The following is a 19,752-nucleotide window of genomic DNA, read 5'->3' on the forward strand; positions in this document are numbered from 1 at the left end:
TATATCCCCTTTCACATTAGAGCCACAACAGGACCCACAAGAACATGGGAACAAGTAAAAGTGGAATACAGGAGTATTCTACAGAATGGTAATATTTATCTCTTAGATTGCTTTGCGTCTCTTGGCAAGGTAATACTGGCCTGTAATACTCTATTACTCTGTTAGTTTGTTCATAACAGCAACCAAGAAAAGGGCAGAGGAAAAAAAGACAGGTGGTGGTCCTGCACCCCCTCGTCAACAAGTTGGTTAAGTAAATAATACCCTCACGGGAATATCGATATCTCTCTATGAGCACACTGTCGCGCTGAGCTAAAGGATCCTGACTATCCCGCAATATACGCTGAATTCTGAGGACTCTCCTTATCAATCTTGCACCTTCCGCAATGGGTTGGTCGCGTATACGGACAGGACATGGCTGCGACAGGCTTCCCAAATCCACCTTCGCTTTTATAGCCGTGGTCTCTCATCTTGATTACACGAAGTAATTTACAATTACTACTCTGAAATATGAATTACATCTGTAATAATCACATACATGTAATAGAATGTTAATAGTTCATTTCCCTTTTTTAGGAAATGACCTGTATGTATCTGTGTGACATCAATAAAAGGATCAAGTGCTGCATTATCTTTAGTTACATTGATAATATTTATTTATGGTGAAACAGTGGTAAAATATCGCTGTTGCTTTCGTATAAATGAAGCGGACATACCTGCGTGGCCGCGATCTAATCCTGTTTACATAAAGTAAACCTGCTCCCGAGCAGGTTTACGCTTACGGCTCTGTTGCTATGACAGCAAGTCCCGGATGAGCTTCGGGGAACCGAACGATCCAGGATCACGCGAAATCGTCAACAATCTAATCCGGCTAACCTACTTAGCGAGGTACGAAGAACGGGCCCCAGGTCTATGATGATTTTTAGTGCTACTATCATCTAGTTCTGATTCTGGTTCTGTCTTGGTTAAATCCTAAGTAGTCCTGATTTTGAACTGTTGTAGTCCTGTTATAATTCCGGATCAGTTCTGGGTCTGGTTGAATTGGGGTTTAGTCCTCGTGTCTTGATACAGCTCCGACTTTGTTCTGCCTTGCTGCTTAATTAAAAAAACTAGTTTAAGGTGTCCTGCACATGTGATATATATTTTTCCCTATATGAAGTTATTCTTTTTTTAACAAAACTCAAAACAGAGCCTATTAATCTTTAAGTCATTTTTAACCCTCCCGCCAATCCCACATGCATACTACCCTTTAGGGCTAAGCCCCGGGTGTATCAAATGTCTGCCTCCGCCTCTGCTCGTATCGATATTGAACCGTTCGATACAGTGCTTTCGGTTCGGTACACATATGTATCGAACAATACAAAATTTTTGATTTATTTTATCAACTTTTCTTCTGATGATGCTGTGTGTGTTGAGCGCTCAGTGGATCTGCGTTCGACTACTGGGGTGGCTGTAGCTCAGGTTGCAGAGCAGGTCAGCCACTAATCAGAAGGTCGGTGGTTCGATCCCAGGCTGCATCCTGGCTGCATGCCAAATATCCTTGGGCAAGATACTAACCCCGTGTTTGCCTACTGGTGGTGGTCAGAGGGCCCGGTGGCGCCTGTGTCCGGCAGCCTCGCCTCTGTCAGTGCGCCCCAGGGCAGCTGTGGCTACAATGTAGCTTGCTATCGCCAGTGTGTGAATGTGTGTGTGAATGGGTGGATGACTGAATGTAGTGTAAAGCGCTTTGGGGTCCTATGGACTAGAAAAGCGCTATACAAATGCAGGCCATTTACCATTTACTCCGCCCACCTAGGCTGTACTGTCGAGTGCAGATCCACTGAGCACAGCACAAGCTAGCAAGACAGAAGCTAAGCTCGTTGCAAGATGGCAACTGCCTCAACGCTACCCGAAATTGAACCTCCACCACCCTCATTCAGAACTATCTTGATTTTCGTGTGAAGCATGACCCTGATGGTAAGCGCATCATGGACAAAAGTAAAACAGTATGTCGGATGTGCCACGCAATGCTCAATTGGTGGGAACTAGTGCGTTAGCGCAGTTAGCTTGTTGACGCCGTCCAGCCCAACGCACAGGGCGATCCGCGGTAACTCGTTAACAGAGATTTGCCACGTTATGGCGTTAATGTCATTTTAACGAGATTAACACTGACAGCACTAGTGGGAACACAACAAATATGACTGCACATTTACGCCAACATCATCCTAGTGCAAAGACAAGTGGAAGCAGACAAAAACAACAAGCACACATGCTACAAACTTTACCCGAGTCATTTAGACAGCCGTTAGCACATGATTCTCCTTATGGGGACCTGATGTTTAATATGCTGCTGAGAATATAGCCCAGAAGAAGCGTATAGTATAGCTTTTATTTTGGAAAGAGCCATTTCTCTGTAATAAACTCTCTTTTCCAAAGATGAGTGATTCCTCGACCAGATAGATTTTTTTAATTTTTTTTTATTTTGTTGTTTCAGCAACATTAAATTTAAAAACTACTTTTGAGTTAAATATATATTTATAATTTTAATCTAGAAATGCTAGAAACTCCAGAAACCCTTGTAAAATTCATTCCAGGGGCCAAAACAGGCAAGAATGAATCCAATTACAAACTGCTGCCTAAAGATAAGCATAAATAAACATGCAATTCACATCGGCAGTAATGAAACCCAATTACATCAGTCAGAGGTCACTAAAATTAACACTGAATCAGTGTGTAACTTCTAAAGTGAAATTGGACTCGAGTTTTTTCTGATACATTCTCCATTCTGACTAGCTAAGCGACAGTTAATTATCACCCTTCAACTGCTGGCTGACCAGGTAGTGTCCAGAAAACAACATAAATTTTTTAGAAAATTTTAGGACATTGAGGAAAACTGACTTTTATTAGAACGAACTTTATCAAACCCACTCTGGATGGTTGAAGTCTGATTTTGAGAAATAAGGCCAAATGTATTAAACTATAACTGTAGTTCAATAAGGACACACATGCACACTCACACACTCAAGCCCATACTTATTCATACCCGTGGCAAATTTGACTTAAAGATACTTTTATTCAACCAGCAAGTTTTTTTTGACCAGAAATGACACAGATGTCTCCCAAAAGATAATGACGATGTACAAGAGGCATCATTGTGGAAACAAAATATATATTTCTCAGCTTGTGTTTACATTTGGGCAAAAGGTGTCATGTCCAGAATTATTCATACCTTTCTGAATAATAAATAGAGAAGCAATCAAATGTTTCCTATAATTGCAGATCAGCTTTTTGCCCATTCATCTTTAGCAACGAGCTCCAAATCTTTCAGGGGCCATTACTGTGATTATGTTCCTACTTAGGATTCAATGCGTTCTTCTTTCTGTGCATTCTGATCTCATTAGCAGCTAATGAATTATCTTTGGCACTTTCCAGATTAAACCAGTGAGTAAAGTTCATGACACACCCCATCAGTTTCAGGCTTAATCTGCATGCAGTACCACTGTTTTGCACATTTATAAACATACCAGAGCAACAGAAACATCATTAACTATACATGACTTCCTACGCAGCGACAGGTTCTGTCATTACTCAGCGGTAAATCACAACCCGTCTACACTTCAGGCAGGTGAGTTGTTGCACAGAGTTTGTATTGAGCTCTATTACAGTTGTGGGATGTTTTAATTACACTTTTTGGGGGTTAATATTAGTTACATTTTCTGCTTTCCAATTTGAATTTGAAGCTACAGAACTACTGTACTACTACAGTAAGATTGGATATATTTACAATACAGATTGTTATATCTCTCACTTGTATAAGAAGCCAAATATGACAGAAAGCAGACACAAAAAAATACTAAAAAAAGAATAATGTTGGATTATAATTTGTGTAAATCCATAATTGCATGGATAGAATTATTTGTGTTCAGGAAATAAAAACATACTTAACATTGCTTTGAGCAGCACAGGCAGCAGATTTTGGATAATTGTTAATGTTTTTTTGTTTTTTTTTATCAGATTTTGTTTTTTTACATAAAGAAGTGACGCTATCTATATAATCCATATATAATCAACTACCAACACCCAGTAACAGTTGACACTGATCTCAACTGATAAGAGCTGCAAGTTGCCAATCTAATAATCCTCAAATAGCACCTACAAGATTTTCTTTCTTACACCTGTATGTTCATTGTACTCACATATAGCAACCATGGGCAACAAACCTTCAGCAAATCAGGAGCTAAACACAGAAAAGACGACTATCTTTCAATGTTCATTTTCAAAGTCAGGACCCCAGATAGCTACTTTTTTCACACCCAAATGATAAGGGCAAAAGAAAGGATCTAGGAGTATATCTGAACAAAACTCCACATGAGCCAAAAAAACTGGAGCTCACCCTGGATCATCAACAAAGGGCCAGTAGTTATTCAGACCTGGTTTACATTGGGGATGGGATGTTTGCATGTTTAATGGAGCGTGGGGATAACAGTGAAATTGAACAGATGGCTTTCTCAATTTTTAGCTACAGTGAAGTCAAGAAGGGCACTGAAGAGTAAATACATTTACTCAATATGCTGTCTCTTATCAGGGGCTGAGCTATGTGGCGGCCATTTTGGTTTCACACACACAAACATATGTGACTGTGGTGCTGTTGTATATGTTGGGGCTTCTTTTTTTTTATTGTGTCTCCAAATTGTCTCTCGTGTATGACAGGTAATTTTTGTTTAATCCAGGAAATACTATAACTCTGAAACTGCATATCATTATACTGAGTCTTTGTGTTAGTATTATATGTCCAGTATCCATTCATGAGCTAAGTCACAGCTATTTCACTTTATAAGGGTGCTGTGTTATTTTGATGATTTGATTTTAATTGATTTTAATGGTGATAACATAGAAACTCGTGACTGATATAAATACTTAGGACTATGGCTGGATGCTAGATTCACTTTTGAAAACCACGTGGAACACTTTTCAAGAAAATTAAAGATGACGATTTTTATATTGAAACTAATTTTTGTTTGTCATTCACAAGTTGTAAGATCATATTACAGACCAGATTTTGTCTGCATTTGGTTATTGTAGTACTGTTTATATGAATGCTGAAGCCTCTTCATTTTGTATATCGTGATTAATCACAGGTGATTGTTTTCTTACTTACATGTATCTTATATGAAAAAGTGGGATGGTGCTCCCTAGCAAAACGAAGACAGCAGCATTGTATTATGTTTATTTGTAGGCCTAATTTTGACTTCAGTTTATTTTAGTTATAATAAACATGACAATTCTATGAAATGATACTGTACTCATGAAATTCTAAACATATTAAATATATTTTACCCTAAACAGACACAGGATTGGTCAGAATAAAAGTCATTGATATACAGAGAGTGCAGAATTATTAGGCAAGTTGTATTTTTGAGGAATAATTTTATTATTGAACAACAACCATGTTCTCAATGAACCCAAAAAACTCATTAATATCAAAGCTGAATGTTTTTGGAAGTAGTTTTTAGTTTGTTTTCAGTTTTAGCTATTTTAGGGGGATATCTGTGTGTGCAGGTGACTATTACTGTGCATAATTATTAGGCAACTTAACAAAAAACAAATATATACCCATTTCAATTATTTATTTTTACCAGTGAAACCAATATAACATCTCCACATTCACAAATATACATTTCTGACATTCAAAAACAAAACAGAAACAAATCAGCGACCAATATAGCCACCTTTCTTTGCAAGGACACTCAAAAGCCTGCCATCCATGGATTCTGTCAGTGTTTTGATCTGTTCACCATCAACATTGCGTGCAGCAGCAGCGACCACAGCCTCCCAGACACTGTTCAGAGAGGTGCACTGTTTTCCCTCCTTGTAAATCTCACATTTGATGATGGACCACAGGTTCTCAATGGGGTTCAGATCAGGTGAACAAGGAGGCCATGTCATTAGTTTTTCTTCTTTTATACCCTTTCTTGCCAGCCACGCTGTGGAGTACTTGGACGCGTGTGATGGAGCATTGTCCTGCATGAAAATCATGTTTTTCTTGAAGGATGCAGACTTCTTCCTGTACCACTGCTTGAAGGTGTCTTCCAGAAACTGGCAGTAGGACTGGGAGTTGAGCTTGACTCCATCCTCAACCCGAAAAGGCCCCACAAGCTCATCTTTGATGATACCAGCCCAAACCAGTACTCCACCTCCACCTTGCTGGCGTCTGAGTCGGACTGGAGCTCTCTGCCCTTTACCAATCCAGCCACGGGCCCATCCATCTGGCCCATCAAGACTCACTCTCATTTCATCAGTCCATAAAACCTTAGAAAAATCAGTCTCGAGATATTTCTTGGCCCAGTCTTGACGTTTCAGCTTGTGTGTCTTGTTCAGTGGTGGTCGTCTTTCAGCCTTTCTTACCTTGGCCATGTCTCTGAGTATTGCACACCTTGTGCTTTTGGGCACTCCAGTGATGTTGCAGCTCTGAAATATGGCCAAACTGGTGGCAAGTGGCATCTTGGCAGCTGCACGCTTGACTTTTCTCAGTTCATGGGCAGTTATTTTGCGCCTTGGTTTTTCCACACGCTTCTTGCGACCCTGTTGACTATTTTGAATGAAACGCTTGATTGTTCGATGATCACGCTTCAGAAGCTTTGCAATTTTGAGACTGCTGCATCCCTCTGCAAGATATCTCACTATGTTTGACTTTTCTGAGCCTGCCAAGTCCTTCATTTGACCCATTTTGCCAAAGGAAAGGAAGTTGCCTAATAATTATGCACACCTGATATAGGGTGTTGATGTCATTAGACCACACCCCTTCTCATTACAGAGATGCACATCACCTAATATGCTTAATTGGTAGTAGGCTTTCGAGCCTATACAGCTTGGAGTAAGACAACATGCATGAAGAGGATGATAAGGACAAAATACTCATTTGCCTAATAATTCTGCACTCCCTGTACATGCTTATCATAGAGAACATGAGCACTGTCCCTCATAAGTAAGCCTGGTAACAAGGAAATCACATTTCTGTTATACAAGCCATCGGCAGGATTTTTAGTGACCAGAAAATCAAAGACAGTAGCATTGTATGATGTTTAGTTAAAAGGGTAAACATTTCAGTGTCAGGTTGCACGACATTTTAACATTAGCCATGCCTCTTGTTCACACTGGACTTGGAAAAAACTCCCTATAAGCATTTAAAAAGTTGTATTTGTCTGTCTGCAACTACTTTTTTCTTTATTGTGATCATGTATAATATGTCTTGAGTTGTCTTTGTCAGTTTTTCTATGTGTTTTTTGTACACAGGTGTCTCTTGAAAAAATGTCTTGATCTCAGTTTCGAGTATATTACTTATGTGTCAGAATTTAATAAAACTTAAGGCCATCAGTTTTTCTTCTCCAAAAATAAGAAATGAGGAGACTCTAAAACTGATTTTTATTTAATGTGAAAAATTAATCACTCTGTAAATAATGTGACATTTGAACCAAGAACTAATGCAAATATAAATCCAAGGCAACCAGTGTGACCATTATACAGATCAACTTTGTCAGTTTTTCAGAGCCACAGCATTATTGCATTACCCTCCAGTGTCACAAACTGAAAGCAGGGACTCAAGCGCAGAGCAGGTTGACGTATCAGAACACGATTTATTTACACACCAGTGCAATACTATATACAGTGACGGGGGAAAGTCCAGGATTCCAGGGGATTAGGGGAAGGCTCTCTCTCTCTCTCTCTCTCTCTCTCACGCTCGCTCACGTCCTTACATCCGACTCACACACGTCCGTACCGCGGGGAGGTCACAGGTCCGGGAAGATAAACTGGAATAGGGAAGGGAGAAATCACTCACAAATCACGAAGGTAGGGCGTAAAGGTATAAGACCAAAAGAAAGACTAACGTCAGTAGCTCAATCATCCAGCGATGAGAGGATCTGTGACCCAGCCTCAAATAGTAGATCGGTAATCAGCTGATCGCCATCAGCTGATCGCCAACAGCTGTGTGAGCCAAGGGTGGGAGCCAGCTGTGAGCTCCGCCCAGGCAGAGAGGTAGGGGAGAGAGAGAAAAAGCAAAAACACAAGTGGAGCCTTGTGAGGCCGGCTGGGCAGGCACAGGGACCATGACATCCAGTCCCTTTTTTTATTGCTCCTTGACAAACTGCAGTAGCCTACCTGATAAAAGCAGCAAGGAATGTCATACCTCTCTTTCTTCAGGCCAAAACCTTTCAACCTTTGCTATCATACTCTCAACATGCCCAAACAAATCCTGTTCCAAACAAGCCAAGGTATGAAAACCTCTCTCATTTATGAAAAACATTTGGCTTAAAAAGAGCAGCGTTAGTAACGAAACTCATTATAATGACATTTGGAACTGATGAACCATGGAACAAACCAGATAGATATATATATATATATATATATATATATATACACTTTGTGACTGTATGTCTACACATTATCCATTCAACAATAAAAACTATAGCAATTTTATTTTAACACTGACTGTAGGTCTAGTTTTGTCTTGAGCAACTGCACTGAGAGTGTTTCATGCATCAGGCCATTTACCATCTCTACATGTAGCAAAGAACAAAGCAGCCTCAACTTCAGTATCAGTATTATCCACTAATAACTACACCATTAACTAGCCCTAAAGAGAGACAGGATTGATGAGGGCAAAAGTCAGGCGTGATAACGGTCTAATCTTGTGATAGAGAATGTGAACACTCTCACATCCCTGTTAGGCTGTACTGCTGTTTTTTTACTTACCATGAGCAGACTTATCAGAAAATTATGAATAAGGACCACAACACCACACATGTTAAAGCATTTTAAGATATTTGGGGGGGAAAGGCTTCTTGCAGATCCCTGCAATGGCTATGGCATGAAAACACAACAGAAACTTATAGGGTAGAGAATGTTTGATGTGTGGTCCTGACCCTGAACTTCAGATAACCCTATTTCTAATCAGCTTTGTCAACAGCATTTATAGGTTCGTAATTATTAATGAACTTTTTGAATTCAACATAGTGCGAGACTTCAGACTTGATAACCCCTACCACATAAGTCCGTACAAATGTCTAATCATCTAAAATAATATTTTAGCATCTTCTATTTTTCAGGCAGCGCCCCTGGTGACATGATTTTGTGTCTCAGTAAAGCTTTTAATAATTTTATTTATTTCAAGTCACTGATTTTTCACTAATTTCTCATGCTGTTTAATATAAAGGAATAAAAGCCTCCCTGCAATGTGTGCTCCCTTTTCTCCTTTTCTTTTATATTTGTGCAGTAAATCAAACAAAGAAGTATTTCAGGTAGGCCACAAAATCAACCTCAGGTGCAATCCCAGTTAATTCTGCTGCTCTCAATGCCAGCAAACAAATAGCTGAGGTGTGGGGAGCCATAGCCCTGCCCCCCAGGACCTGGAGGAGATCCAGGCCCCAGACATCTAGAGGCCCCCCAGAGCACAAGAGCCCAAGAAGGAATCACCAGAGTGTGGTGGGGGGAGATAGGTCCCTACATATGGGGGGGCCTGAAATGTTCTCAGAGAGGTAGAGTCTAAGACCCAACCTGACACATAAACATAGACAAACAGTCATACGCAGACACAAACATGCAATCCCACCCTTATGCACACATATGCAAATACTCAACACTTGCCCAACATGGAGACACACTAACACACTCAGAAAGGGACAGAGGAGGAATGTCTCCCCTTCAACTCAGTGACACACCTGTACCTCAAGACCCTGCATCTGTGGTGGTGTGAGGGAGCCAGCTGGGGACAGTAATAGCTGATTACTTCGGTTATGACCTTCTACACAACTAATAAATCACCCATCCAGTAAATCTCAGATAGGACGTGCTACTTAGGCTGCTTTAGCCTCAGTGTGCACACAGTTGCTATACATTTGCAATCCACTTTGCAGCCCACCTCAGATCTTCATTTTGTACTACCTCACACTTAATATCATATCTGTTGTCACTGAGGCCTGTTCTGTTCTGTGCTGGGGCCTTGGCACTGGAAGATGGAAATAATCTTCTTTTGCTTCATGTGTGCAACCACTGTTTGGACTGGACTTTGCCTCGGGACTTTCTCAGATGTCTTCTAACAATTCTCACAACAGTTAATGTGAAATAAGCTCATTTTCCTGCAGACACAGAGTCAGACAGATTTTCTGTAGAGAAATATATCTCAGCTTTATTAACCTCAGATTTCGTTTTGCTTTTTATGCCTTACAGTAGTTAGAAAATAATATATACACATTGCTTTAATTACACAATCCTTATTTGGAAGTGCTCCATCTCTGCTCAACCCTTGCAATAAAAGAAAAATGTATCGTTACACTTAAACCTGCTAAACAGGTATTCTGGGCACAGAAGGAAAGGGAAAGCAGACTTTTTTGCCTTCAGGGCCTGGAGTTTTGTATTTGTCAGTTTGTCACTGACTTTTCTTACATTTGGTCTGCAACTCAGAAAAACTAATCAAACAGCAAACATGCAGTTGGAATTTGCTAAATGTATTTCACCCTCAATGCATGAAACCTCAAACAATTTCAAGTGATACACAGTGCAGGAAACCTCACTGTGCTTCATAAAACGTTTAAGCTTTGTGTAGGTTTAATCCCAGCACCAATGCAGTGTTAAAACCAACACAGCAGGTGTTGTTGATAAGCCAGTAGCCAAAGGAATTTCAATAGCTTTATCCAGCAGGAGATGAACAGAAATAAGACAGGCTGGAAAAAAAAACATGAGGAAAAGTGACAAGGAAGTGTAGGAGGAGAGTAGAAAATAAAAGAAAGATTTTGGCAGAGAAAATTAGCTTTGGTTTTCATGCCATTTATGAAGAATACTATAGAAGACAGTAGAAGTAAATTATTATTTGAGGCCAACTTTGTGCATTGTTTATTGCTATGCAATGCCCTCCTAGTAAAACAAGGGGAAAAATCATGTTTCATCTTCCATTACAAGTAAAGCTCTTTTTTCCATGTGTCCCCAGCACCTCTTCATGTACAGAATATTTACAGTAATATAACACAAGCAACAATAAGAAGAAATGAACACAGTGTTTCTGGGCAAAGTAACCCAATAAAAGCTGCGTGTTACAGCCGGAAGCCCATTTTGACAGATACCTTGTGCACATAAAAACAAACAAATTATAAATAGAACGTTTACAATAAATACAACGTTACTTAGTAAGTTTTCACATTTCCCAGTACACAAACTGGTAGTCAAACAGCCAACCAGTGGCTTTACTGGAAACCAGTAAAACTAATTGCTACATGACATGTATTAACCAGAAGTGGACATTTTCTTGAAACAGAACATAAGGCTAGTTTGACTATACATATATATGCTTTAAACAGACAGGTTTTTTGCCCTGGTCAGAAAGATCCTGCTAAATAAACTCTATATTTTCACATAGTGCAGCTATTTTCCATGGCTAGTTTTTACTTATATTTGTCCCCTGGGCAAAAATTAGCTGCCCGGACCTCCCCTAGTGTCTGGTATGCTGATAATGGAATACTACAAGGCTACAGTTTTGCTCTATGCTCAAAAATCAGTTTTGCAATATGCATCATTGAGGTACAAAACTGAAATGATGACAATATGGGTGTAAGGGTATAAAAAGTTCATTTCATGATAAGACTTCCTTGGTTTTGGAAATCGTGTGAGTTAAACACTTATTAGTTTTAAGTATAAATTAAACAAAGTATTCGTTTGCACTTATGACCAACAGTGAGTTTTGTGTACCCTTACAGCCCTAAGAAGATGGTCTAAACTACAATGGAATCCACTTCAAAACAAGATCGCAGGATAAAAAAATTAATTCACACCCAAAACAACTGACTCACAGTAAATCTGTGGCCTTTTGGTTCCTGGAGAGGAACCCAGTTTTTAGCCCTCTGGGGGGGAAAAAACCAATGTTTTGGAATTTTTACTTTTAGAGTTTTATGCTACGTAACTCATATGCATTTTTGTAAAACTAGCTTATACGTCGGTATTTTTTCAAATAAATATCTTTCACTAGATCTTCAAAAAAATAGTCTCTCTTATGTTATCGTTAAAGTCAGTTCAATTGTCTTTTAGACAGATGGAAAAAAAGATAGATTACATACTAGCAGCTTTAACATTGTCATTCTTCTTAACATGGGCTGAACAGTACTATTTACAAATACACTTTAAAATGTAGTTCACATTGTATCAAGGATATGAATGTATCTCTGGTCTAGAATACTGAACAAGGACAGAGAGGATTTTTAAGGGAAAGGTTAAAACTACTGGTGTGAATCAGTGTGAAGACATGCAGTGTTTGTTGTCCATTAAATTCAAACAAGCTACATTCTAAGATCAAGTCATAAGCCGACTTTTGCCCATCGCTTATTAACCTTGTGCTTACTGGCAACTCAACAATTTTCTAGAGCAGCGAAGTGGGGGCAGCACTAGTTTGAGACTGTGTTTCAACACCTCGAGATTACAACCGATCTACACCGTGTCTGACTGTACAACTGTACTTTGTACTACATCTCAAATGTACTTGATTACAGTGCAGTGTGTAGTCGGGTGAAAATAAGACTTACATTTGAAAACATTACCAAAAAATCACAATGGAAATCTGCCTTTTTGTGTTTTTATAAGACCTAAATGCTAAAGGTGCTAAAAACTAAACAATGTTAACCAACCAAATAAACATACTACAGTTTTAAAGGAAAATACACTGTAGATTCCAGTTAGTCTGTTTTTGTTTTATTCCAAAGGCTTCAGAGATGTTTGTAGGTAGTCAGTTTCCAGTCTTTTGAAAAGCTAACAGATTTTAACCTGCTTATGTAATGTTTAATTCTAAAAATTGCACCAATATTTCTAATTAACTATAGTCCTATTTAAGATCATTCGAAGCTAGCACAGACTTTGGTTGGGAGTTTTGGATAACAGATAATGTTTCTTTTAAGCAACCAAATGTGCTGTGAATACACTTGCTATGAAAAACCATGAGCACACATGCTACTTGCTCTGGAATATTTAAATCCTCATCTCAATGTTGTTGAGGTTTAAGCAGCATCAAACTTAGCTTTAGTAGAGAATTTATAACAAAGAGATCAGACATATCAGTGAACACAAAGTGTTGCAAACAGTTGATGTCCAGTTCTTTCAGCCTCTTTTGGATGGACACTATATTCACAGTGAGGGATATGTACTGGAAGTGGAAGACAGTCAAGATAAATATTATCTGTCCTGCCTGTCCTCTAACTTGTCAAAAGTAAAAGTAAGCAAAAAATAAATAAAAGTCAAATAAATAACAAATTAAATGTCAAATACTCATAGATCGATATTATTCAAAATAAATATTTTAATATTGCTCCTGGAAATTAAATAAATTTTAAAAAATGCATTAAGGAGGTAGGCACAAACCGACACCCACCTTCACAGATCTAGTGACACTGCATTAAAGGACCGTACCAGTGTTTTAGCACCTTAATTACACCTTAATTCGTGATTTTTATTACCAATTAACAAATTTGAAGCTACAATTTTCGAGCTTTTTTTCAGGAAGCCACAGGGTTTTTTTGTTTGTTTGTTTTATAAAATAAATACATAAGTAATTTTTGTGCTGATTGATTTACCTGACATAACGACTTTTTCAAAAAAAAAAATAGGCTTCCTGAAATAAGGAAAAGTCCAGCCTTTCCCCCCCAAAAGATCAGACATAATAGAATGTGTCTATTTGGTTTAAAACAAGTTACAACTTGCATCACCACCAGTTTTTCAGTATGTGTCAACTTATACTTACTTATACTTATACTGAAGAAGCGGTTCAATACAGTGAATCTGGTTCTTTTGAAATAAGAAAAATAAAAGTGTTCATCTGTCACAACAATGACTTCTTAGAATCAGCCTCAGTTTCAAAAAACAAGTCAAGAAGGCTGTCATTAACAAGAAACTGAATAAATGATCACTAATGGAATAAGCCTCAACTGTTAACTCTAGTACTTTTGGAAATGTCAATCTTGATAAAGATAAACTCAAACGTCCATGCAACTGAAATAAAACAACAGCAAAAACGTCTTATGTTAAACTGCATAGTAGGGATAAGGATTATAGTAGGGATGTCTGTTCTATTAATGTGATGATGTTAACAGCCAAAGCTTTAGTTCTATTTGAAGAGATTTTTTAGTATTTTCTTCCAAAACACATGTAATGCTCATTTTTGTTGATCTGCTTCCATAACTGCTAGAATCCAAAATTATGAGCAAAAACAAAATTGTATTTATTGCCTCGCCCCAATTCTTTTTACCCTATTATAATAATGTGGGAGCAAAAATGTCAAAAACCTGGAGAGAGGGAAAACCCACAACTATATGCATAACAGATACAACTTAAGGGAAGTAATCTTCAAAAGATGTACAGACACAACCCTGTGTAAATGAAAAATATATATAATTAAAAGAAATATATATATATATATATATATATATATATATATATATATACTATACTAATATATATACTTATACATATATACATGTATAATTTAAAAAATACATTTAACATGTAAAGTAATTGTAATGAAGAATTTCTGATGGACAGGGCATAAACAGAAAAAAGTGTAGACTATTAATTACTAAATATTGGAAAGTGAGTGGGATTAAATAAGCTTATGCTTCTTCCTACTCCTTTATGAACATGCAATTTATTTATAATTATTATTGCTTTGTTTTCCTTCTGTCTTGCTTTGTTTGCTCTTTTTTCCTCTGTTATACTATTTTAACATGTAAAGAATACAATACCATACTCATTAGGGTTCCTTTTTCTCTCCTCTCCCCTTGGTCTTTTTTCAGTGTTGGTAGGGAAACATGCAGGAAGGTACAGAGGAAGAAGTCTATTGGTCTCACAGACTGTTGATCTCCTCAGCTTCTTGTCAAAAGGAAGGGTCAGGTGACAGCAAGCAAACAGGAACCAGAATTAGTGCCCGTGTGGTATGTAATGTGAGATAGTGAGTGCACAGGTAGTTTTGGTAATCCCAGAGGGATTTGAGTTAAATGGTGCTTTCAGTATGTGCGTGACTGATTGTGTGAACATGTGGGTGAGGGTGGCTGGGCCGGTGGGGGCCCATGCAGTTCTGCTGCTCACTGAGCAGAGAAGTAGTCTCTCCTGGCCCGTTCTCTGGGCTGACAGAGGGCGGAGATAGCGGAGACTTGGAGGAAAGGGTGGAGCTCAGAGTTAGATTGGGGTTTTGGGCACACAGGACGGTGCTCATGGAGGAAGGAGGAGTTTGGGAGATAGGGGCGTGGTTGCTTGGAGAAGGAGTGGCCTGGGGCAAAGAATGGCTTGGCCTTCTGCTGGAGGAAGAAGAGGTGGTTTGGGGCAGTGTGGTACGGTCACTCAGAGGTGTAGGCTGAGAATTGGATGCAGGGCGCTTCACAGGAGGTGTGGCCAGCGGCAGTGGGGTGTGTGGCCCTGGTGGCGTCACAGGGGGCAAAGAAACCGACGTGTCCAGGCGTGTGTGACTGCCCTCTGGAGACTGTGGTGTGCTGTCCAGCCTCGATGCCAGCAGACCATTCTGGTACTGAGGACGAGTGATCTATGCAAGACAAAACAAAGGTGAATAGATTTTTTTTTTTTTTTTTGCCTGTCCCGTTTGGATCTTTAGCCATCAGAATTGCTGTCTGAAAGCCAAGAAAGATGCCAATTGGATTTACTTTACCAAGTGGATCCTCATGGCCTTGCCATATTGGTCCATTTGATTGACCTTTATTATAATTATGTATTTATTTTATTTTCGTTTTTTAGAGACGGGACAGACATGACTGGGGGATAGGACAGGGAGAAAGAATGAAAGAATGAGGGAGAGAAAGAAAAATAGAGGGGAGATGAGATGGTGAGAAAGGGGGAAGAAAAAAAAGAAAAACAAACAAAACACCTGGATCACCACGATCAACAAAGAGCAACATAATAAAAACAACACCATCACATATATGGGAATATAACTGTAAATACTAAATATTAAACATTATTGTGCAGCACGTAAGATCGACAGCGCACAGTGTGCTTTGAGGTAGGAGCCAAAAAGGGTGTCGTTTGTGTGTGTGTACACCTGTGAGCATGAACGCGCTTGTTTTAAAAGGTTCCTTCATGTAATGATCTGCTAGAGGGTGTGGGGAGCCACAGCCCCGTCCACCAGGGCATCAAGCAGGTATGGAGGAGATCAAAACTCCAGACATCCAGAGGCCCTCAGAACACAAGAGACCAAGGAAGACCAACAGAGGGGCAGCCGCGCCACTATCCCAGAAAGAGCTGACGAGAGTCCCAAATGAGGGGTCACTCAGCAGCCGCGGAGCAGAAGCCAGGGGGGGTTGCAGTGATGTGCCCGTGAGCTCCGCCGGCAGCCAGCTGTGCCAGAGTGACCGAGCCCCAGACCGAGAGCCCGAGGGCACCCCACCCCCGAAGTGGCCCGAGCGAGCCCCAGGCTCCAGGCCCTGATAAGCGGGCCACCAAGGAGTGAGCCGGTGTGTACCTGGACGCCCATCCCCGGACACAAAGAACCACCAACGCACCGATGTCTGAGGGTGTCTGCCACTGGTAGGGGAAGTGGTGGGGGAGATAGGCCTCCATACCTTGGAGGACCTGGGATGTCCCCAGAGAGGTGGCGTCTGATACCCGACCTGACATATGGACACAGACAAACAGGCACACACAGATACAAACATCCATTCCCACCCTCATGCTCTCATATGCAATTACTCAACACTCACCCAACGTGGAGACAGACATAGAGAGACACTGTACACACAATCACACTCCCCAAGTGTACTCTAAGCCCCGGGTCTAGGTAACCTTGCCCCTGGAGGGGGGAACTGCACCCAGACCCAGGTGGTGTTACCCTTTTCACTGGGGTGGGGAGAAGCAGACCGCCCCGACTCCGCAGCAGCAGGGAGGCCCCACATTCCAGACCCCAGTCGGACGGCCAACTTCTCCTCCTAGCCCCCCCGCTCCAGCAGGCCGCAGAGAATGGGGGTGAGAGAAGACTCCAAACCTCCCTCCGCCCGCTCATATGTAGTGTTGATGCATGTGTGTTCTAAAGTGCCTTTAAAACCCAGGAGGGCATGGAGCTACCTGCCAGAGAGCAGCAGGTAACCGCATAGCCCCTCCTGCTAGCCCTCAATGTCTACGTGTATTTAAAATTGAGAGGTGGGCAACGACGCCAGGGGTGAGGTTGTACACCCTGATGGTCTTTTGGAGTCCGTGTAGCGTGCCCACCCCCAAGATCCTACATGTATGTGTTATGAGAGTGTGAGTAATGTGAATGTTTAAGTTGTGAGATAAAATTGAGGCACAGGCAGCCAGAAGGGGACAGAGGGGCGGATGCCTCCCCTGCACCCTTGTGACACATCTTTACCCCAAGGCCCTGCATATGTGGGTGATTGTGGTGGAGCGGAAAGAGGGAGGCAGCTGGAGATGGGGAGGGAAGGAAGGGAGGGGCAAGTGACCCCTCCCTGGGGCCAGCTCCCTCACTGACCCCAGTAGGCACCCCCATACTCTGCAACCCGCCAGGGAAAGGGGGCCCAGGCCCATCTGGACCGGGGCCCAGTACAGCAGCGCCGCCCGGCCCCACAGAGCCCGGGACAGCCCACCCGACCCCACCTCAGAGAAAATTGCACCCACCCCGTCATCCACTCATCTTCCACACTACACAAGACAATAGACACCCAGGCTGAGATCTTCCTCCACCTCTCCTGTATCTCCCCCTCCTGCATAGTGAGTTCCTGAAGAGAGGAGAGCTCCTGCAAGATGTAACAACCTCCCCCACCAGTAGAAGAGCCTCCCAGGTGGCTCGATGCACCGGCGGCACCCTGCGCCAGGACTGGGCCCCCATACACCCACCCGCCCACAACCCCGGCAACACACCAACCAGGACCCAAGCCCCCGAGGCCCAGCCAGGGCCCCAGCCCAGAGACGGAGCGCCCCCAGAACCTCACGCCCGTCCTGGACCCACCCAGGGGCAGCCAGCCAGGCTACCAGGTCAGTAACCCACGTCCGTCAGCACAGACCCTCCCCTAGCCCTGCTGCACGCAGCCACGAGGAAACCGTCACCTAAGAGCCAACAGAGCCCTTAATAGGCCATGACCGCTACCCCGGGTTGAGCCCTCCAAGGAAGATGCTCCTGGGGAACCCCCCGACGCCCTAAGCCTGTCCCTACCCCCACACCAATCACAACAGCAAAGGTGGGACTAAACTATGACCCCCCACCCCCACTAAGTGATGGAGCTGATCAAAGGAGCCCAGAGCAATTGATCTGATGTGGTGGCAGAGGCTGTATCAAGACTAATGTAATCTAATAGATAATTTCTATATTGGTTAGAATTAAGATTATTTTTATTTTTCCAGTTCATGAGGACTGTTTTCTTGGCTATGCATAGGGCAGTGAAAACCATATGGGCTATATTCTTTTCTGTAGTGACATTATCTAAGCTGCCCAACAAAAACACTAAAGGGGAAGTTGGAATGTTACATTTCAGACACTTTGATAAGTCTTCACATATCTCGCGCCAAAACTTCTGAACTGGTGGACAGAACCAAAGAGCGTGGATATAATTGTCCGGTGAATTCGTTTGGCAGTGTGAGCAGTTGTTGGTAGACGTAAAGCCCATCTTGAACATCCGATGACCTTTATAGTGCATATTTTGTATTGAATTAATTGAAAACTGGGATTTCTAATTAGATGAAAGGTTTTTAAGCAAATCTGAGACCAGAAGTTTTAGTCTAAGTTAACTGATAAATCCGCTTCCCATTTTGCAATAGGAAGTGATATTGATTCATCTGTTTTATAAAGCATTCTCAAGTTCAAGTTCAAAATTTATTCGCCACATGCAGTGGCAGGTTGCCCTGCAGTGGAATGAACCCGCCCCCCGACCTTACACATACAACACAGACATCACATGGGTATACAAGTCGGAGAACGGTTGCATTACAGAAAAAACACTGAAATGTACACTACAGTGGGAAAGGTACAAGAGGAAAAAAAGAGACCTCTACTCATGCTGGGCTACAGGAGGACAGCATGAGAACAGGAAACAAAAAAAAACTCCTCTGCACAGAAAAGCACATAAATGTCCACAGTACAACATTGTAGAGCACGTGACCAGCAACAGGGTTGGGTAGGGGATAAGGAGTTCTCCCAGGCAACACAGCAGCCATCCTGCCACTGCGCCGACTCTCCAGCGCGGGCTCAGACCCGCCTCGTGTTCCCAGGAGGCAACAAGCATTGAAGGCGTTGGAAGGGGATGGGGGATGTGTGAGTGCTTATCAGTGTAAGTGTATGTGTGTGCGTGTCCATAGTTCAGCTGAGACAGTGTCCTTCGCCCTATCAGGCTAAGTAAACAGTCTGCTAGCCAATCCAGTTGGCCTTGCATGGAATGGGAAGAATAGTCATCACACAGTCGTTATCAGGGATTTTTTTGTTTGGCTCCAGCCTTGGGCCTGAGCAGCTGGCACCGTTGAGTCTTCACGGCAGCCGTAAGCGTCTCCAAGGTGTTAACCATGCTGCGTTCGTTGTGAGAGGTCGCGCCTCATCCCATCGCTTCAATTCCAGCGGTCAGCCTTGGGGGGGGGGGGGGGGGGGGGGGGGGGGGTTTGAACAGCTGGTTCCACTCTCTTATTTCTCCGATAAGTCAGGGCCAAGCCAGCTCCGATCAGCAAGAACCCTGTTATCATGGTTCCGAATAGGTAGATATCTTCAGCGTCCTCGATCGACAGTCCCGCCAGGCACATGACCCTCCAGTTCTGCCACCCGTCCAT

The 19,752-nt window shown here is 41.8% G+C and overlaps 1 protein-coding gene and 1 long non-coding RNA gene across 4 annotated transcripts in view; both read right to left on the reverse strand.

The window, feature by feature from the left end:
- The window catches only part of LOC113025364 (metal transporter CNNM4-like), a 60,642-nt gene that overhangs the window by 8,060 nt on the left and 32,830 nt on the right, over positions 1 to 19,752 (reverse strand). For 2 of the 3 annotated variants that reach the window (XM_080303485.1, XM_026173005.2), the window contains one exon: positions 10,133 to 15,538. The exons of the other annotated variant lie outside the window; for it this stretch is intronic. In XM_080303485.1, the coding sequence (XP_080159611.1) occupies positions 14,993 to 15,538 (546 nt within the window). In that variant the 3' untranslated portion in view covers positions 10,133 to 14,992. Of the gene's footprint in view, positions 1 to 10,132; positions 15,539 to 19,752 lie in introns of those variants that run through there. 3 annotated transcript variants of the gene reach the window in all.
- Positions 7,591 to 8,251, reverse strand: LOC145429681 (uncharacterized). The gene is made up of 2 exons (XR_013909953.1): positions 7,863 to 8,251; positions 7,591 to 7,784 (listed from the first exon to the last, which is right to left on the reverse strand). It is a non-coding gene; the product is annotated as an uncharacterized LOC145429681 (long non-coding RNA).

Source organism: Astatotilapia calliptera, chromosome 7 (assembly GCF_964374335.1).
Source record: "Astatotilapia calliptera chromosome 7, fAstCal68.1, whole genome shotgun sequence".
NCBI lineage: Eukaryota > Metazoa > Chordata > Actinopteri > Cichliformes > Cichlidae > Astatotilapia > Astatotilapia calliptera.